This window comes from Opisthorchis viverrini (genome assembly GCF_000715545.1).
Source record: "Opisthorchis viverrini unplaced genomic scaffold opera_v5_104, whole genome shotgun sequence".
Classification (NCBI taxonomy): domain Eukaryota; kingdom Metazoa; phylum Platyhelminthes; class Trematoda; order Opisthorchiida; family Opisthorchiidae; genus Opisthorchis; species Opisthorchis viverrini.
The window spans coordinates 1,139,653-1,162,084 of NW_008751762.1; the positions used below are offsets into that span (position 1 = coordinate 1,139,653).

At 41.6% G+C, this 22,432-nt stretch overlaps 1 protein-coding gene across 1 annotated transcript in view; it reads right to left on the reverse strand.

Annotated features, from left to right (window-relative positions):
• Positions 1-22,432, reverse strand: part of T265_13813 (hypothetical protein) — a gene marked incomplete at both ends in the record, with an annotated part of 71,704 nt that overhangs the window by 3,757 nt on the left and 45,515 nt on the right. Inside the window, 5 exons of the mRNA XM_009170625.1 lie at positions 1,922-2,202; positions 3,524-3,560; positions 6,735-6,851; positions 14,796-14,830; positions 18,869-18,921. Of these exons, the coding sequence (XP_009168889.1) occupies positions 1,922-2,202; positions 3,524-3,560; positions 6,735-6,851; positions 14,796-14,830; positions 18,869-18,921 (523 nt within the window). The remainder of the gene's footprint in view (positions 1-1,921; positions 2,203-3,523; positions 3,561-6,734; positions 6,852-14,795; positions 14,831-18,868; positions 18,922-22,432) is intronic.

Genomic DNA, 22,432 nt, shown 5'->3' on the forward strand with positions numbered 1-22,432 from the left:
AGTCCTGGGCATACATGAAAGGTGCATTCATCATCATCATTGTCAGCGGTAATAATCGCGTGTTTGTTGTACAGTGGTTGTAGCTGCAAAAGTTTCGTTCACCGATGATTTAGGGAAGTGCGTTCGATAACGCATCAATTCGGTGAGTGACTTACTGAATTTCATTTCGAGCGGACTAGCGCAGAACCCAGTAAGACTTCACCCACTAATAGGACAGTCACTCTGCTAGAACATCCGGCTTAGTTGGCAATACGAAATTTAAAATACTCCATTGTTAATTTGACGACTGTATCCTGGTTGCCTCTTTATCCATGGGTTTTTACTTCCTTTGAATGACTTCAACCTCTGATATGTTTCAATGAAACCCACGGTGGACTAATGTCTGTACATTGCAGATGGCACAGTCATCCCCATAATGTTGTTCCACCTGCGTCTTCTTCGTATCTTCTTGTGTGATAACGACAGAAACCTGTGTTCATTTAAGCGTTACTGATGAGTGCAATAGTTACATATGAAGACTGCCAAAGTGATATGTTAGCTAATGCCTTGTATATGCTAGCACAACTTCCTGTGCTTCTCAGCAAATGCATAAAAAGACTCTAAGATGACACTCAGACTTACAGACCGCTTTCCATGATTCATAGCAGCACCAGAAGATCAATCTCTAAGAGAACCTTCTTTTTTCTTCAAGCCAGTACAATTAACAAAGGTCATCATTAATGGTACGTAGTGGTTCCGTGAACAGATAGCTCGAGAAACGTGAGAGGATTAGGTGGCAGTGCTATTCTGTTCACCTAGATGACCCTTACCAAACGGAACAGGTAATGTTACCTAGGGTTATGGGAACCTACACTCAACTCACTGAACTGTGAATCTGATGTGAGGTTTAAACGATATTCCTGAAGAGGAACTAAGGGATATCACCTGTCTCAAAGACAGCTTGTTCATGAGGGGGTTCACTGTGATGGTAGCTGTTTGAGGGAATAGTACTTATGCTTCATTGCTCAACAGCATTAAGACGAAAAACGCCTTTATTTGGCACCGACTTCACACGTCAGTTCTTGGCTCTTTCTATAGCTATTTTCCTCTAAAGATGAATGACCATACAGTGCCAATGGTAATTCAAATGACAATTAGCATTCATACAACTAGATGCACAAGATGTTCGGATGATGACTCAGGTGCAGTTCGTTGCATTCATAAGGTAGAAATGGAATTTCAGTCTTAACTGCTAACAAGTGGATTGAGAGAATAGATATTATAAATCTTAGCAAAGTGCTTAAGACCCGAAATTACGGATAGGAAGGTCCATGGTTCGAGTTAGACCTCAGCATCCCGACTGCTTGTGCCCAGGCTTAGACAGTCTGGCAGCTCATTAGTGATGCTACTCAGTTGTAAACTGGGATGCTGCTGTCACGAGGCTCAGATAAATATCTTCCTGTTACAACCTTGGCTGATCTAAGGTACGAACGAAGATTTCCATTATGTCGCACAATAACACAATCGCAGTGTGCTAACGAGAATTTGATGTTTCTGTTCGATATAAGCTCATTAAAAATTATGGGGCCGATAATTTTTTCTGGCAGAACAAAGCTGGTAACAAGTTACCGACGAATTTTTTCATTCACAGCTTTATGAATAATCTTGTTGTTTCAAATGAACAGAAGTATGCATTAGAATATTGGTATAATTCAAATAAAAATGATTCGAATGAAATCAACTTGCAACTAGAGAGAAATTTTAGGTCACATTTGGTGAAAAAATATGCGAAATATGAAAGATAAAACATAATTAATTTGATGGAATTCTCAAAGTGTCAAACCTACAATAACGTTCAGTTCATCCATGGATCAGTGAACATAGTGGGATAGAATATTGATCGATGATGAAACAAAACACCGGGTTCAGTTTTCGGGCTCACCTTCGCCAAAAGGGCATAAGTTTCGGGCGTCGCTGACATCAGTTGTTGGCTAGCTACACGGACGGTCTTGACCACCTGAACTGTAGCTCGATATATAGGGTCATCAGCCTGATTCTTCGCAATTCGTGGCAGCGTTGTCACTTCCATCGAACTTGGGCTGGTCGCACTACTGTGTTCCGTACCATTTCTTGGGTTCCATCGTGTGGGAGATTCAGTAGCCAACCAGGCAGATGTTTTCTGTCTTTGATGTTCGGGTGTAGAAGAGTCATTTAGCTGCAAAACTGATAGGATAAGGTATGAAAAAGTTAGCACGTCAGCAAGCCGCTAAAGTTTTAATGTAATATTTCGGAGGGAAAATGCATGATACAAAAGAGGGAAATATAGCTCGCATACCACACATTTGTACACGGTTGACTAATTAGAAATCATGCTAATTATATACGATTTAACTTTTAAAATATACATTATCCCTGACAGTCAGAATATTTTTAGTAGCGTCTCCAAATTAGCCGTTTTGACCTCAGTGGAGTGTAGTGCGGAATAAAGATGTGCGGAAATTACGGGTGAAGTACTGTGGACCATCCTCAGGAACCATTGGCCAGTGAACAACGTGGAGATATCGGCGATATCTATAGCTTTCGGCTCTCATACAGTCGGAAAACCTAGGGGTTGGCTTGTAGAGATTTAACAAAATGAGGTCTTTTTTCATGAATATACACTACCACCTGAAACCGATAGTTTATCAAGGATGAGATGATTATCAGGCGGTCAGTGAGAATCAAGTGCCTTTTCATGTATGTAATTCAACCAAAACTACGGTCCTAAATTTGCGAAAGAGGTCGGTTTGCTTTTGAATTTCGTCTCCTCATTTTAAGCTTAAAATGAGACCATGAATTTTCGAATCGAACGTTTGTAGCTTTGGCTGAGTAGATAATAACTGTCCTAGTTTGAGGATAGTCCATATTGAAAATAAAACGTTTGGAAGCTCCAGATGAATTTGATTGACCTGTAAAAACTTCATTCAACATTAGTGCAAATTTTAGACTATTTTTTGGGTTTATGTCAACTTGTGAGTTAAGTGAATTCATCAAGCAGAATACAGTATCGTTTGCAACCGTCGCGGGAATAAAATACGAATCATCCAAATGCGGTTGATTACGATATGTAATACATTATAAGCAATATACAGAACTACAGTGTGCCATCACTAGAGTCACGACCTATGTTTGCAAGTGAACCTGGGGTATTTTGATGGACTAATCAACTTTGGCCAAAATGCTGAATCCAAGCTGAATCCAATCCAATGCTGCGAATCCAAGGGTTCAGAACTCACGAATTTCTCTCGGAGTGAAGTATAAATGCAAGTTTTTGGTTCTTTTTAGCAACACACGGTCTGTTTTAAACAGTACGTTTGTTAAGTCGGTATTGTTCACTAGTAATCCCTTTCCAGGAGAAAATGTTTGAATGTCACCTACTGTCACCAGACGCAAGCTCTGTGTCGTCAAATCCGTAAGAGCTCTCATTCTAATTACATCATATTAAGTGACCGTTAATATAACACTGATTCAACCAAATTGGTATCAAAATGTCTAGTAAACTTACATTCGTCAAGTCGGACTGCCGGATAGGTTTTCACGTCCTGGAAAACAGGATATTAAGTGTTTGAGATGTGGTGATAACGTGAAACCAGTTTGATAAGAGAAGGAAAATCTGCAAGTCAATGGAAACTGCTTTCAGTCATATACGAAACGGACAGTTAAAACCTCAGTGTTTGTACGGTTGCAGTGTTGCCCTTTGAAAGCGTTTACCAAAAAGCACAGATTACGATGGTCCCCCAACGTCCATACCATCCCTAACAAAACCCGAAAGAAGTCCGCAACACATCTGTTTTAGTTTAATCACTTCATTTCAAAATGAGACAGTTTTTAAAACGTTAACGGACAACACAATCAGGTGAAGTATTAACCTATTTCCACAAGAGATTCACTGGAAGCAGCAAATGTTCGACGACGGATAAAAACAAGTTGGTATCCAACAGATAGGTGCTTACAGTTAATCAGATCAATCAAAACAACTGCAACAACGACGTCATTAACCCGTTAGGGGCAAAGCAATGTGTCCTATAATTTCGTGATCATAATCGTCTTAGTCTTCATCGTCGTCTGTGTGAGAAGGGTGATGCTCAATCGTTGTATAGATATATCCGGATGCCTCAAACGACACAAACGCCCCAGCCATGGTGTCGATTTTAGTGCATTGTGGATGAGCCACCATTCCGTTAGTTCCGCCAAATGTTTGGCTGGTTGGAACGTTGTGTCTTAATTAAATGCATTTTTCTCCTGCGTTGGTGGTTGATAGTTGAACTTATACACAAGGTCTGAAGACCATTAATGCCCTTGAATAGAGTAGTTTTCTTTTGTGCACGAAGATAACAGCAAACATCAAAGAGATGAATTTGAACCCAACTGTTTTTTTTGTGATTTATTTCCTTACCTCTTAATTGGTGATGGCCGGTTGTCAGTGAACCATCAACCGAAAACTGCATAGGTTGGAGACTTCTTTCATTCCCGCTTTGATTGTTGCACGGACATCAGTATCCAAAGTTACTGGCATCTTGCAGTGAATATTTCTTCCTCGGAATGTTGTTTGTTGATGAGTGAAATGAGAGCAAACTTATGCGATTTCTGAATGATGTACAGAACTTATGCCTACCTTACTTAACGTGGTACTGGCTTTTCCGTGTACTCAACGAGCCAGTCTCTTGAGAAAACGAAGTTTATCAGTACTTGTGTGATTTGGCAAGTCCAGAAAGAGAATTCCGTTACAAATTCTAGGTTGATGAAGCTGAGTAAAGGGACTATGAAGAACTAGTCAGGTGACGTTTCAGCTCTCAGTTTCCAGCGTTAAGTGTAGCACCACGCCGGCATGAAAACCATATTGGGGAAGATGAAATGCGGTGTTAACTTAAAATTAACGAAAATCCTTCATAGCTGAGTGTTTTCCGTTCTTAATTTCGTGTTTTCTTGTCCATGTCGGTTCCAGGTGAGTCTCCTGCAGAACCAAAGTTGTTTGCAAATCAGTGTATTTCGCTAAACAGCGGTTTCTTCAAAAGAACTCATGATGGAATATGACCCCTGTAAAAGCAGTGGCTGTCTTGAATGTGCTGTGACAAAACGTGGTTGGTGATTCAAATAGCTAAATTCTATCGGCAAGTACTGGAATTTAATTTTTCCAGCAACCTAAAAGGAACTATGGGGATACACTGGAAAATTCGATACAACAGCAACGACCACTAGCTATCTGACCAACGGGATGTATTAGTTCCTGAGAGTGGTTGGTGTTTACGACTCATGATTTTAAACCAAGCTGATCCAAACGGACGTCTTTTGCGTCCACCTAGACTGTCACTAACCCGTTTTTCGATGAAAGGGAAACTTTGGTCATATTGCAAGTTGTACGAAAGTTGCAGTGTATTATTAATTTTACAAGCATGATAGGTACCGTCACAAAGCGGTCGCACGTTTTGATCTGAATGGATAAGTGTCAGTTCATTGGATAGTAGCCAGTGTGTCTATATTGAAATAGTTGCATATCTCTTCTAAATGTCCTAATTGTGAAGATGCACAACTGCAGTGACAAGCGACATCGAATGTAACTCCGTTTTTATTCCAACTGCAGGATAGTCCACATATTGTCTCAGGTCGAGACAAACAACATCGAAACAGACTGTGTTTTGACCCGACGTCGCTGCCTCGTAGTTCACCGGGTGCTTTTGTAACCTCTTCTCTTTGGTTATTTGATCCTGTTCTGGTTTATATTACACACAACCTTAACTGACCCATTCTGGTCCGGACAGTGTATTTGTTCAACTAGCTGAGTAAGCCGCGGATCTGTGGGTTCCAATCGACTAGTTTTCAGACGGTATTCACAGCACGTGTGGTTAGCTACGACGAATGTAAATTTTGCTGAAGTTCCATATACAGTAGGGTTATCAGACCATTGGAATGCAAAATTTTTACTAGCTGAGTTCGGCGCAATTCTACAGTTTGACGCACTCGTTGTACATCCAAGCTACCCGAATTTCCACTATCAACCGTCCCCTGTAACCTTAATGTGATTCGATTGCATCGGGTACGACTGCTGACTTCGAAGATTGTAGCAAACAATGTAAAAACAGTGTGTGTCATCGTGCGTGCATTCGCTGTAATTGAGGAATATAAAGTATCCCGTTTTCATAACCCGTTTAAAAATCCGTTTAAAAATCCGTTTAAAAATCGCGCACCAGTTGAAATGGTATACACGGTCTCTCGATGATGTGCTACAGGAACGGTAGGAGTCAAGTTGCGATACATTTGGATACATTAAGATACACTTGGGCATATCAGTGTGCAGTCGACGGAAATGGATACAGACGGCAAACTAACTCAATTCAACGTCAATTTTCCAGAGCGTAACTGTATCTGTTTTTGGGTCCAATAACAAGAAACGGGCGATGAGAAGTCAAGGTACGAGTAGTGAACTTGACTGCTGATGGTGCGTCTGCCATTTTATTGGAAGAAAGGTCTCTACCGTATCGGCACCGGTTCCTGCTCAGAGGTGGTGTTTGTATGGAGCAGGATTCATGTCCATTTCGAAAGGAAAATTTTGGAAGCATGAAAAGATTACCTGTGAGGTAGTGATCATCATTACACAACAATACCTTGTAATCTAATGAAGACAGTCGTGCGTGATAGTTACTAAGGTGTGAGCCTTTTTATATTCACCGTGCACTTGCTGTACAACACATACGGAAAACCGGACTCCGCTGGCCTACCCGTCGACATGGTGAGGGATCTGTGGTCAGGTTCGGTACACCATGCAAATACGAGCATGCTGCCTGTGCGTCCGCAGAGGAGGAAGGTTTTCGGAAAGAGCGACGAGTGGAAGAATTCTGAAATGTGGCAAGCAAAGAGGATGATACTACCGAAGCTGAAAATCAACTCAAAAGTCAGTTGTGAAAGTGAGCGTATGCGGTAGGTGAAGAGATAATGCAGTTCACGAAGAGCACAAAGAAATCTTTTCTAACCAGGACGTATTCAGAAACACTTCGGTTTGTATGAATCCTAGACCTCGACACTTTCTACTGATCCGTAAAGTTCAAAGCATGCATGGGACTTATGAATTGCAATGAACATTTGGGATTTACCCTTTTTCGATTTATTTACTTATCCCCACCCCACGTATGACACAGTTACCGGCAGATCACTTACCTCCTAGCGTCGGCAACTTTATACGTCAACAAGCCTTTCAAATCCGAACTGAGTCTTCGATGATCATGACCGTTATTCAATTGTGATTTATGCGGTGTCTCAAGAAATTAAAAAGAGTTCCGGGTCAAAATTGGCCCAGATTTTATTGTTCCACTAAGTAGTATTATGACCTTAAGCTTTCCATAAATAGTAGCTTTTTCCAGCGGTATCCCTTCTCAACCAGTCGTTTGAAGGCACTTGGTACACCGAACACAAGTAGTTATTTAAAAAACATCCAAAGCGGTCTCTCTCCTGATAAAGCTCAGAATTACTTCTAAATATTATTCACCTCTAGAAGCATACCCAAACGTTGGTGAATTGCAGATTTCCTAACCGGGAAATTGTGATGCAGTGTAATATTTGGTGCTGTCGCCGATTCGTCCTCCTTTTTTACTCAAATGTCCTTCGCTTGGATTGTCTAAATGGTGAAATTCACGGACACTGTCTAGACGGGAATCATTAAACTGGAACCCCTCTGGTGGCTCCGTAGTTTTTGGGATTCAGGCTCATCTAACTTGATTGTGGATAAGTCACTGGGTTTCGAGGTTATTGGTAAACTCAGCAATGACAGTCGGTTGAATTAAGTAATTTTTCTTTTGTCAACTTTAGGGAGTAATTAGTGAATTGCTTCAGGCGTTTCGGATCCATACAAAGACGTCTAAAAATGGAGCCTAGCTGAGGAGAGAGCTCAAAGTAACATTGCTTTCACTAAACGAGAACTGAGAAAAAAAGCTATGATCGATTATCCATTTTTTCGAGCTGAATGACCTTGGCTTCTAACATATGCGGACAGGAAGATTTGTTTGGTGGTAGGAAACTCAAATTGAACTTGCATGGCTGAATAAGTCGATATATGGTGAAGTTACGCAGGATTACTAGAGCTCCCTTCTTCTGCCGGAGGACTTTGTTATTGAGCCTTCGGAGACATCCTACGAAAAAAATTATTCATGTTGACAATTTACTGGTGTAACACCATATCTCATCTTGAAACTATTCGCATTATTGAGACATGTTAGCCTCTACATTGGGGGTGTGATAGCCATTCCTTGGCAGCTTGGCAGGACGGCAACATTCACTAGTTTGATCGTAGGCTTCGGATCTCTGAATAAGAATACTCCTGGGCCGTGCGCCAAAGAACAAACCAATCCCGTTTTGACTGAATATATCCGTTGGTTTATATCCACTATACCTTTAATAATCACGTTGGAGGGGACAGAGAAACATTCATCACTAAATAGCTTTGGTCTTCTTGCCTTGATGTTACAAAACAGGCTTTGGTAACTTGGTTCAGTAGGTTGAATCGACTCAAGCATTTCTTTAACACTTTGGTACCTCAATCAGCTTTCTTATTCCAGCTCTGTTCAAGGGATTAGCTAGAGAATGGATTTTCTCTTCCACACTATCGAGCTAAGCCGTTATGATACTTAGCGATTTCGGTTGACACGAACTTCTGTTCAGTAGTGTCCATGAGTTGAGAGGTGAGCAGCTCCACAGGGGGTTTCAATTTAAGGCGTGACTTTTGTTACAAATCCACGAGCCTCAAATAGATTCGTAAGTCAAGTAACCATCAACTTTTTCCAATGCCCATCGGTTAAATGGCACATTATCTGCTTGTACCTGTGGCAACATGTTGCTCACCAGAGGTATGTCATGAAGTCCAAAAGTCCGCCCGTTTCATCATACTGCTCGCGCTACACTGAAAAACGTACCCTTTCCTGGCCCACAAATTATGTTAAAGATGCCTGGTTCTTGGTAGCCGTACCATGTTCAGTCAGGGTGACCTTCTCTGACGCAGTACGTGTTAACAGATCCCCGATCAGTGGTCTGATATGGAAAGATAATTTGTCGCCGGTTCGGATACGGCATCCACAGTCCCTCTTCTAAGTTATGATAACTAGGTATGCTAACAGCATGTTCGGATAACAGATCAAGAGTATTTAACCTTCCATTCATTAGCTGACTAGATCGGTTAGCAACAGGACCCATAACGAGATTCATTCATTCAGTTATTCTGAGACTGCAAACAGGATTGTGCTGACGAGCCAGATTTTGCCATTTCACAGTGATTGCAGCAAGATCAGCGTGCTTCACAAGTAGTTAGTGATAGGCCAGCGGACCTAGGATAGTTCGCTGAAGTAGTCAGTTTAGGGAACATTGGTCTTCTGTAAGCGGGGATTTCTCCCTGGAAGTGGTTTGCTTCAAGGTGGACAGCCGTCGGACCACCGACAAGTGTAAAGCAGACCTCCCAGCGAGCAGGACGGACAACCAACCAAATATTGTTTAAAACACTTTTGATGCAAGTTTCCAAGGAACAACACATTGTTGCTATAGGCTTTGAGGCCCCACAAGAACTTTGATTATCTACTATGGGAGCAGTAACGTGGGTGGCTATGCTCGACACGGTTCTCCAACGAGAGAAGAATGGTCAGTATCTGCTTGCTAAGTGTAGTAAGCTAACAGTGCATAATTGGCATACCAGTAGAGTGATGTTACCCAGAATTTATATTAGAAAAATCTCTTGATTTATGTTAATATTATGCGGTAAAATCAATTCAAAATATCAACTGCGAATTGCCACATCGCTGTTACGCCAACGAGAGAAGAATGGTCAGTATCTGCTTGCTAAGTGTAGTAAGCTAACAGTGCATAATTGGCATACCAGTAGAGTGATGTTACCCAGAATTTATATTAGAAAAATCTCTTGATTTATGTTAATATTATGCGGTAAAATCAATTCAAAATATCAACTGCGAATTGCCACATTCGCTGTTACGTGACTGCTTCTGCGTTGAAAGTTTACTACTCGAACCCTGTAAGTAGCTTAAACCCCACGCAGATGGGAAGATGTGCGCGATGGCTCCGATACCTATTTTCTGCGTATCACAAAATTGAGCAAAATATCACTGCAAATGAAGGCCGATTGAGAAAATATAACAGAACGAAATCGTTCAGAAGAAAAACAGACAGCTCAATTGTTCAGAGAGAACTGCGGAAACCGTCGTGTGTCTATCAGATTTTGAACTCGGTCCACATCCATTGCGTAATGACGGCTTATAAAAATCATCCGATTGCGTAGCCATCTGGTCGGTACTGCAGCCCACAGATGTTACTGGGGCACATTCGCTAGCAAAGAACCTTGAAAGCTTACCTCCCACGGAGAGATGCCGGACGTCTTATGTTTTTAATCGCTTGTGAGTCTGATTTTTTGCCTTCCGACTAAGTTCACTCGTGGTGATCAAAACGATGAGTTGTAAAGTAGCTCTAATGTTAAGTTTAGCCAACCACAACGAATGCGCCATCTAGTCAAGCTCGATTCCAATGAACATGGTGTGGGCATTATCAAATTTTGCCACTTTATATTCAGTATATCCGGCAGGACAAAGCAAACCTAAATTGCTGTTTATAATCAGGTAAAGCTCGCTAGATTGTTTTGCGAGAGCCATCCGCCATCTCTCTACTTTCTAGCCCAACTATTTAGCATAGCCTTCACTGGAGGTAGTGAACCCATGCATTGTTAACGATTCGGGTGTAGTGCAGCTTGTATCAACATGCAGACGAACTGACAACCAGCTCTGTCCTCGCTCTGTTCCCATTCAGCTTCCCGCCCTAATGTATTGCACCTTGCATTTTGCACTTCACCCTTGCTGTTTGGTGATCGGCCAATCAAACAAGGAATCGAAATTCATGAAACATATTAAAACTAACGAGAAATGAGGATCTCTAGACAGTGGGAAGGACCATAGCAAAAGAGGACGTTGTATCAAAAGTCACACAATAAAAGTATTGTTCCCTTTTCACACATGCATCTCGGGTATGTCACAGCAAGCCGTGGAACACCCGACAGAATTAATTTGGGTGTCACGGGACAGATATGTAGGCTAAAAAGGTAGCAATTACAGTTTCGTCAGCTTATTTGCGAGAGAAAACAATGCAATTTGTATGCACTGCTGGTCATGTGCGCTGCTCTAGAAACAACCTATTGAGGGATATGCTGCAGTCAAGAACATTTTATCCTTGGATGTAAGAACCCTGCAAAAAAGGGGTTAATTTGGTGGAGGGATTTAACAATGAACTCTAGTTGAAAACATTTGAAGAACGGCGGAGAGTTACAGAGGTAATAATCTGTGTAATAACCAAGAAAATTTTAACCATTCCCAAATCGTATTGAAAACTAAGAAGAATCGGTTTCAGTAATAGCAGCACAGAGGCAATCACTGTCATCTACAACGATTAAGTGCTTATACTCAGACCGTTTTCCGACAAATGGCAGGGCTTTAGACAACTCGAATAGAGACTGCTGGGTTGAGTAATGATCAAGAAATGAGGCAACTAACTCCAAACACCATTCTGTTGTAGGTACTTAAAGAAGCTTGTAAGGTAAACATGTATCGACGACTATAAGTGGAATCTCAGACTGGTTTTGCTGAGAGGAAATCCTCCATTTGGTGTACCGTTGAGCTAATCATTCTTTTGGTTTCAGTATGGAGAAGAGGTCTTCCAAAATTCAATGCTTTCCACTACTCTCCATCTGGTTTAATTAGGTAGTATGGCTGCGCATGAGGACACCGTATACATGTCATCCCCACTGACCTACAACAACAAAGTGGCCTCATCTACTTGCTTCTCTTCGAGATGGAAAAAGAGGGACAGAGTGAGTGACCACTTAACAGTATTCTCGATCGAGTTATACCTAAACACCACTAATGGGACTTAGAACATAGCTCTTACCAATTACTGACTCATAAGCGAGCAACCTGGGTTGGCGTAGAAGATTAAAACGCAAAGGAACAATCTGAAACGTTTGGAATGGAAACGCAAACCGTGCAGCCACGGAATTCCTAAACTTAAGAGCCTGAAAAGAAAGTGTTTTTCGAGGAAAAACAAAATTTCAGTGCGGTCCCCGTTAAAGTGTCATAGTCGGTGATCAGCTACCGGTGTTAACCAATTAAAGTGGAATGTAGACCACTGGAGGCGACCAAAACGTCACTTGATACACCTCAAGGTATGAAATTGTTCCCCTGTCATCACTTAACTCAATGAAAACATTGCGCAAACAGATACGAATATTTGAATGACCGGGTCAAAAATAGTTCATACCGAGTTGCAGTGGTTTCGTCCAGAATCAGCCCGTCCAACTGAAGTGGAACGCCCAAGGCCACGTCTATTTGAACCCTCACGGAGCTGAACAACTCTCCGTCTGGAAAAAGGACCTTCACTGACCAAACCTGTATTATCAGTGATTGGATATCTGCCATTTGTCCGGTCTTCTAATTCCGTCACTTCTTCCCATCGACTACAGTTATTTGGGACCCAATTTTGTTCTGTCAGAGAGGGTGTGTCAACACGGTTCCTCAGGAGCGTTTCTGCCGTGTTTTGATCCAATAACCTGTGATTTTCATCCTCTCCTATGTTTGCTTCTTCTATGAGCTGGAGAGAAATGAAAGTATTTGGTACTGAGAAGTTTTGACAAGTGGGTACATTAAATGAAGTTCCTTGAAGATTGACGTAAATTTTACCCTAGGCGGAATAATGGTATCAGTTATGGTGAGTGGAATAGCACTGAAAATTCACTTTCCAACTAGTTTGAGGTTTGAAAACATAACAGCCTAAATTCAGCAAGGATTTACCTCCTGAGGTCAAAAAATTGGTCCGGTCATGTAAAATTCACAACGACCAGTCTTAAACGACTTGATGTTCTTTCCTCCTAATTGTCTTCAGTCAGTTCCCAGGATATGAGTGATATACGGCAAAAGTATCATCTGGTGAAGATTCCTAAATTTCTGCTGAGCATATTATATAGACACCTACAAAATTCATAAACAATCCGTCTGACTGGAACGAGAGACACTAAGCATGGTTCAGGGATGGACTCCATTGTCGCGTGGTTAACCTTTTATTAACCTGTTCTTTTCACAGTTCGCTGCCATTAGTTGGCTAGTGGCTGAATAAGATAAACTTACTTAGCAGATTTTGATAAGCGTCATTGCCAACACAGACTAACTAGGCAGAATTTATCATATTCCAAACTGGTTAGTTAGTCTTGTATTAGGCAGATGTCTGATAGCCATAACTGAGAATTTCCCTGAATGTTCTGCAACTGCGCCAGATCACGACGCGTGTGAGTGCGTGTTCAGTGACATCGAAAAAGCGCTTCCAATCGAGGTTTGGTCTCAAAGGTTCGTTTGACTTAAATTGCTTTACAGCTTGATATAAACTTAATACGCTAATTGCAGTCATTGTGCATTCAACATCAGGGGTGTTTTAGGACGCACATAAGGTTGGATGAAACATGCTCAATTGTCTAGTTGTTCACTCTTAGGAATACGTGAGAAGCAGGTTCTTCAAAAAAGACACTGCAAAGCAGATGGACAGCAAGGTATCTCAAATATTTTATCTAAACCTAAGAAAAAGAAGAAAATCGCATATCTCTGGAACAGTAGGGTTAAAGATGGCAGGATTCCGGTCGCCTAAACCCATACACTGGGGCTCTCAAATTATAGCTTGTGCCACTACCTGGAACAACCATTGCTGGCACAATTCTTCGGGAGGATGTCCTGAACACGAAGTGACCGATTTCAGGCATCAAACTAATTTACCTGTGGTGAAGCCTCAAACGCTCATATCTGCAGCAGAAAAACTGAATGGAGTGTTTGTAACCAAAAGTGCATGGTAGTATACAAACTGATCCTTAGTGCAGCCCATACTACCNTACCGTTTAACCTGCTGAACAGTACGAGTTGCCAACATCATCCAGAGCTGCCTCCTTTAAGGGGCAACTGCTTTCTGTACAGCTTGTTGATGGTTTATAATATCCTGTTGCACTATCCCAGCAGAATCTTGCCTGGGTCGTAGGGAGGACTAGAATTCTCCTTCTTTGTCTGTCTGTTGTAGGTCAAATACATTCTGATCCCACTCAAAAATCCGTTTGATATCACGAAGCGAAATATGAAGTGTGCAACAAATTATCCGTAAGTAGTGTACAGACTCTGAGCCTTCACGTGAAATTTCTTTAAGCAAGCTTTGTTAATTTACGCTGGACTTTAAATGAAATGTTCGAAACCTTATCACCTGCGAACCGCAATTAACCCTTACAGAAAAGAACCCTTAATTCGCGTGAACCTTGCGTGAAATACAAGGAACCGGCAAACACTGGATCAGGTTGTGTTAACTGTGCAAGTGAGGACCTCCGACATTTGTATTCCGTCACACCTTGATCAATAATACTGCTGATCAGTCACTTGTGACCGAACAGAATTGTTCAATAACAACCAGCCTGAAGGTTGCGGGTTAGAACCCTCCGGTAAAATCATGAAACAAGCACAAATTTAGACTCCCCTAAAGTGTTCACCGGCTTCTCAACGTAGGCTGACTTCAATTTTAGGATAAAATTCCATTTGAAGTAAATTAGCTGACTGATTTAACTGACTACACTAAAACGAGAAAATCAGCTTGATCATCAGAGTCAGTCGTTGTTGGGTTGACAAATAATGAACTCAGTCAAGTGGAACCACAAACTATTGGCAATGTTGTATGTCTGGCTGTAAAACTGCCGGGAGAAAGTTGGTAAAATTGATAACTTGACTTACCTGGGACAAAAGTTGTTCACTTGCTTCTGAAGGATCTAAAATTTATTGGAAAGATAGATAGAGGTTGCTTGTTTGTGCAATCTGCTTCTTTTATGTGATTGGATGTTTGTGTGCCTGATGACCTCAGAACGATACTCATTACCAAAAGTACCATCGAATTATCTGGAGCCATGCCGTGTACTTCAACATGAATAGTCAAGCGAACCAACCCCTTCATCTGTGAGTTTCAGTCCGGGCCGATTAGAGTAACCCGATCGATAGGGACTTCCTTTTGAAAAGGGGTCTCTATCCAGGAATGTTCACAGGGAGTATACTTGATCACAAAGGTGATTGATAAAGTGGTTCTACCCCCTTCAGTTCTCAGGAGTCCACAGGGTTGTTCGTCCTGCTGTAAGTCTGCTCATATACGCAGCAGAAGAATAGAATTTTCAACAAGGTAAGTTATAGACGCTTCGCAACTCACTCACTGCATCTAAGCTTTTTTGAATTTTTTTTTATTTAAACCAATCGGCTGTAGCACCTTTTCGGTGCTTAGCTGTTATGCCACTCGAAGGAAGCACGAGGGCTTGGATATTGCCAGGTTGACCAAGTCTAGACAGGGTAAATCGAGAGGAAGAAGTCGGGTTCGAACCACGGACCTTCCGGTCAGTAAATTCGCGCTCTAACCACTTGGTCTATCTCGCGTCTAAGCTGCTAAAATGCTAGTTAAACTGGCTGTACAAATACAAATCCAGAGTTCTATCTTTGTGAGGAATTTAAAGTATGAGTTCCTGATTTCAAGCGCAAGCCACCTAGCCGCCAGTTTCAACGATTGTTGGTCTTGATATAGTTGATAATCATGGAATACTTATGCACAGTTTATTGGTTGTGATGCCGACTGTCACAGTGCTCAATGACAGATGCGTTAAACAATCAGGAAATACTGGCGTCTAAGTGTCATACAACAGAAAATAACACAACCTATTTAATAGCGGACTTAAATGGGAAGACGTGGATATTGTTCTAGAAGACTTATTATCATTATCAAGGGACCATATGAACACTGCTAAAAATTTGGAAAAGCACTGGAGTAAACCCAGTTGAGAATCTCATTGGTTTAACAGAAGGACTGACTTAGTGAGCAGGCTAGGGAGTAAACACAAACCTTAGCCAAAGACGCCCATCACTGGGATTAGGTAGGAATCACGCCCTGTGGGGTTTCCAGTCACGTGTAAGAAGAGTCAGCTGAGCGCCCTGGTTGCTTACAGCTGTTCTCAACTGGTGTTTCCATATCCCAGATTGTTCCTCACAAGATATTTGCCAACAAAGGTTTTGATAGTGACAGATCAGGTGTACCACATGTTCCAATAATCCTAATCTGATAAGTTGCACACTCTGCTTTATGTACCTTACTTTGTTACAGCGGATACGCGCGTGCCACATCGTGGACAGGCGGCGGATCACTTCAAAGTATCCACCCAAAAATGGTATTTAAATTTGTGGGTACTGAGCATGCGTTGCACTATACTTACATCAGCAGACAAACCCAGTTAAAGATTGAGGACTGCTTCATCAAGAGGATGTTTTTTGAGGTCTTACCACCAATCTTAGTTTCTTTAGACTGGTTCCGAAGAGGGGTCTATCCAGTTCCCCAATTTTGTAAGTAAATATTCTGCAATATAAAGTGAAAAAGTTTATACAACTTCAAGTGGAATATCAGATCGCCTGCCCACATAACTAGGACGATTTATCAGACGGGTAGAAGTGAAGCCGGGTTTTCAAACAAGCGTAGACAACGGAATGACCATGAATAATGTGCCTTATCATGGAACAGTCGACTTGCTTAAACTTCATCATTGCCGTCGAAACCAACAGTGCTCACTGATAGGAGTCAATCTGCAGTAGGTACTGTCAGATTTATTAGTTTGAAGTGGTTAATCTGATATTATTCGGCTAATTAGATTTATCGGTAAGGCGAAAATCTTGCTGCATCTATAATAAGAATGATGTGCATCGAATCCTGTCTAGCTTTCATCTCACTCAGCTCGCTCCGTAATGCAGTAGACCCAGCCACGATCTCGAAGTATATCTGCATCCAGATGAATAGCTGTCATCGAACTAGTGCAAAAGTTGATGGGGCAACTTGTGTGTCTATTTTTGCCATGGGTTGGGAAAAGAGACTGGGACTTAGAGATGGACAGCTTCGTAGCTTACCAGGTTGGTTACTTTTCACTCATAACAGTTCCCAGTGATGTCAAGACATCGGAGTCTACTTTAAGCGGAAAACTGAAGTAGTGCAAGCGAGCAGAATGTGTGAAAACCCAGGGGCAGAGCTTCTTGCCTCGTCTTCAGGAGAGCACACACAGAGTACTTTAAAGCAGAATTAATTGAACAATGGCCAGTACATTTAAACTCCTGATTATGAGGACTGCACAAAAACTACGAACTACTGAAAAATGAAAATAGCAACTCCGTAACCTATCAATCAATGGGCTGCAAATGGGACGTGCTATTGAACGATGTGTTGGCTCGCACTACGAAGCAAACCTATCCTTTGAACATCTTTGGCACTTTACGATTATGAGACTGCTGATAGGATTAGCATTCTTTGGAAACCAAAACTTGTGGCTCTGATGAACTGGAGGCCTTAAAGTAAGTCATAACTATACTACCAAAAATGAGAGTCTGTTAGGAGGCAGTCGCATTTACATGGTACGATTTCCATGCAATTATTCCGTACACGGAAACGAACCAGGAGAGTAAAACCAGAGGAAAACAGAGAATACGTCAGAGCCTAAGTATGCCCTCAGCATGGAAATGTTCCGTTGCATAGGAAAAATAGGAACGAAAAAAAATGGAAATGACTTGCAAACTTCATTGGAGACAAAGTTTTTTGATGACAATGGGTGTCATGGTATAGGATGTCTACGATACAAATCTGACGATACAGCGATTCAGCAAGATTCGATCCCCGGTTTGAGGACAGACCTCCTCAAGAGCGACATATTACGCCAAACATATTTCGTTTCTGTCCTTGGAATCAGCACACGAAAATGTCTTAGCTTTTCGTTGGCTTCTTCCTGGCTTTAAGTAAGATCTTTACTCCGTACATTTTTGATGACTATTCAACCACTGCAATCTGTGTGGACGGATAGGTTTTACCGGGCAAGCGTCAGCCCATTTGTTATTCTGCGGTGTTTCTCAGCCAAATTGTATTAGAGTCCGAATTTGTCCAAAGCATTTTTTTTACTCACAAGCGGGTGTAAGTTTCCGGCTTAACCACCGCCGGTTAGAACTGAGCATTTTCAACTCCACCAGTGGGACACTTTGGTCAAACCGACCCAACCGCTGAACACATGGCTATCGTATCAAAAAGAGCACTTTGCTCTGAAATATTCTGTGTCCTCCGCTACGTGATTAACTCTTTTCCTTCTTGTAGAGATTTGATTAGAGAGGAGTTTAACCAGAAAGGTCCCCAGTGACTACTCACAAGCTTGCTGAAAACTCTTCGACAGCCCACAACCGGTTTTGCCCTTCTTGGGACTCATCAGGTAGGCGCATTCCACGAGTTTCCGTCAACCTTATGTTCTACTTCAACCCAATGACTCCAACCTAATGAACTCCAGACTTTTTGTACATCTATTTGTAACGAAAAATTTTGCTCAGTTTATTGATCTGTTATTAGTGAGAACAGATTCACAGGTATTCACCTTTCCAGAGAATTCACATGAACCCACTAGACTATTGATTTTTGAGGCTGTCTGCGAGTTTAACCTCACTCACTTTCGAAAGCAGATAAACATGCAGGAACACGTCTCTGCTTATCTACGCCATACATGCATTGTGAAAAACAACCCTTCACTGGGTTAAGCAGCGGCCCGTGTTCCTGTTTCGCAATTTCCCCTAAATAATATGGGACTGACAGAATAGAATGTGATAAACTATGACATTAGGGGTTTACTCATTCTTCCGGATTATTGGGTAGGAATGGCCCAGACCAGAATGTGCAGTCTCCTTTGCTAGCAATTTTCTGACCAGAATCAGACTGATGGACTGACAGAACTAACACGTACGACAAGAAACGAATGACTTACTTTCGTTCATGTTTTCCGTCTCCGCTATACTCCGTGATTGCGCAGCCAGCTCTCTGAAAAGCAGACATGGGAGAAAAAAGACCTATGTGAAGAAATGTGAGGATAAGTTGTGAATCTAAGACAACCTATCCTGACTAAGGGTTTTTCGAGAGAGATTTCATTCTGTTAGTGAAGCCAATCAGTGCCGAAAAACCGAGAAATATTGTGCAACTGCGTCATCCTTATTGGGGTCGCGTCTAACGGATCTTCAGAATTATTCGAATTCGCGACACCCAGGTTAGTAGTTGAGGTTTAAATCGTTCAGCACGGACCGCCTGGGGAAAAGTGTGGGTAGCTCGCAATTAGATGGGACAAAATATTATTCACCCTGCAATTATGGAATCCACACAGTGTTTTGACTGGCTCCTTGGTACTTTGACAGACCTGTGTGACATAATCGTCCACAGAATATCAGCATGCTAGGCAAAAAAGTTAGCCTAAATTGTGAGTGTCAAAACACTAGTGGCCTACAAATCTATTGGCTGACTGTAACTCCGAAAGAAAATATAGTTCAGCTTTACAGCCTATTCGCTGTATGAAATGGTTTTCCGTTTTCAACCAAATGATCGCAACCTGTTATCGAGTGTGAATTCGGTGTAATGTCGCTTTGTCTGACTCCAAATATCGACAGCGCCAAAAATTCCGAAACTTGGGGAATTGCGCAGATTTCTTGATACAATACTTTAAGAAATGGGCGTTTTAAACCAACATAGACTTTGCTGTTGACGCTAAACGTAGGTAACATTGGTTCAATCCTGCTTACGTGACTAACGGTCAAATTGGCGTGATTTCAAAATATCGTCCAGTAACCTCACGCGTTCTCTTGTCTGAATAAAGTTCAACACAGATTGCAACTATTACCCATCACTGGCTTGCATGATCATGTTAGAGCTGTTATCCATGTTGCTTACAATGTTTTGCAATGTCTTTTGTGAGTGACTGCCTTTATTACAAATTAAGATCGCTAGCCAGTGGGCGTGAGGACGACAAGACTAAAGCACGCGAGATGCAAATAAACGACACAAAAGGCGGAAATTTGTGTCATTGTGCTAAACCATACTAATGCATACGGTCTGCTTGATCAGAAGTAGCTAATTTGCCTAATAGATGACAAGACGTAACTGATTGCGGGATTTATAGTATTTGACGTCCGAGCCAAACGTGTTACAGTCAGTCGAGGAACACACCAGAATTATCCGCTCTAAACAGACAAATAGTTCCACTTTAGTGCAGTGTAGAAGTCATCAGTGATTCGGGATCATTTACGAGATCAGTAGACTTGTCAGTATAATCCTCCATTTATCTACATTTGTTTTCACCCTCAGAATCTACAGCTTACGGTTCTTTTTGAATTAAGAACACACGAATATGAGTTCTCGACAAGAAATTTGTTAAGTCAAGCTGTTCGATCGAACAAAAACCGAACACTCAGCTATCAGATTACGGCTCGAGGTTATTGATTTACCATTCACTCTCAAACAAGTAATTACATGTTCCTCCAAGAAGAATGAAGACAGTTTCATCCCTAGGGTCTAGAATGAAGGATCAGATCGGCCTAGGCCAAAACTCCGGCAAGATAACTTTTTTCCATAAAGTCAGTGGCATACATCTAGTTGGTGGACGATGGTCTAGTTCAGACCGTATTTTTGGCATGCAGTAGACAGTTCGGCATATTGAATTAACAAAGCGACAATTGAACAAGACAGTCAGTAATATATCAGAGGTATGCGTACCCAACATGCAACGAAAAATGCTAAGCCAGCCAGCTAGCTAAAAACCACGGATAGTAATCTAAACCATATTAGCGGGGCGACAAATCACTTGCAACAAAACTGGCAATTTCTGAAGTTGTCTCGGGCATGCCTGAAAAATGGCCGATCGTTTACTGTTACTTACTATTAGGCGTCAGCAAGGGTAATGACTAATCACCTAATTTTGGATGAGGAATCTGAATATCAGTGTCCAACTTGATCTCGCACCCCCTTATTCCCAATATCTGGTCAGCTAAGATGCGCGCTGGTACTGGTCCAGTAAGGGACGAGTGTAAAATCCAACCTATTCGTTTACTAGGTCATTTTTCCACACGGCGATTAAGCTACTAACCAAAAGCGCGCGTGTTCTAAACTATCAAAGAGCTTTAGAAAATGGACGCTACTGGTAGCGGTCAATAAGGGTGGAAAGGCTCGTAATGGATCCCGCCTTTTCAGCCTAGACTGACTTGATGCTCAGGATGAAATCTTGATTGAAACTTCATATTGCTCTCATTACCTATAAATTAATACCAAAATGCTGAAAGATGAAGGAAATATCTTGAGTCACGGGTGCATTCTCTCCGAATAATAGTCACTCGATGCGCTAGTTTATAATGATTCTAAATACGGGTTTAAAATACTTTGAAGATGTATGAGTTTCTTACAACCGGGAGCTTTTATGAAGGAAGAAACAGCTGTACAGTAATGTTTGGCTTGCGGGGCAAAAGCTTCCGTGTTGTCTACTTGTGATGCACTACTCATAAGATTGCTGAAAATTCGTCACAGCCTAGGAAAGGAAATATCTTGAGTCACGGGTGCATTCTCTCCGAATAATAGTCACTCGATGCGCTAGTTTATAATGATTCTAAATACGGGTTTAAAATACTTTGAAGATGTATGAGTTTCTTACAACCGGGAGCTTTTATGAAGGAAGAAACAGCTGTACAGTAATGTTTGGCTTGCGGGGCAAAAGCTTCCGTGTTGTCTACTTGTGATGCACTACTCATAAGATTGCTGAAAATTCGTCAACAGCCTAGGACCGGTTTCGCCCTTCTTGCGGCTCATCAGGTAGGCGCAGTCCCCAAGGTTCCGTCAACCGTATGTTCTACTGGAAACATTCAAAGGGGGTCCAGGCGAGTCTCTCGAAAAATCAAATTAGTTTGCAAATGAGTGTATTTCTCTAATTCCCTGTTATCATTTGTTTGAATGTGATAATTAGTTGTTGAGACAACAACTTGTACCTAAATAGAAGTTCTAGTTTTTATTGTCATCTAAGGGCCGACATTCTAGAAATACACGAACAATGTGTCCTTGGCGTGAACAGTTCTGCAGCCTAAAGAGGGCCCTAAGGCGCTTTATCCATCCATCACTCGAACTACAAACCATGTTTTTCACACGTTAGTTCACTTTTTCCGTTACACATTTTTTCAGCTTTTTAAACCATTTGTTTGGTCCTGTGCGCTGTCGTTACATGCAAGCGTCTGTGTGACTTATCGATAGAATAACTCGGAACACAGGGAAACGTACTACAACAGTAGTAAAGTTCTCAACCAATTGGAAATATTTTAGAAACGACCGGGAAAAAAACCTAATGTAAATTTGGCAGCAAAGATGCCTGAACATTGTTTTGAGAATAAATGATGACCTTGGATAGTCATGCTGCACCGGCCATCACTGGGCGTTGCCCATCTCACTCGTGACTCATCGGTGAATGGCAGTTTAAAAACAATGATACCAGTACAATGCGAGTACATCTTGCTACGCAACACTGACT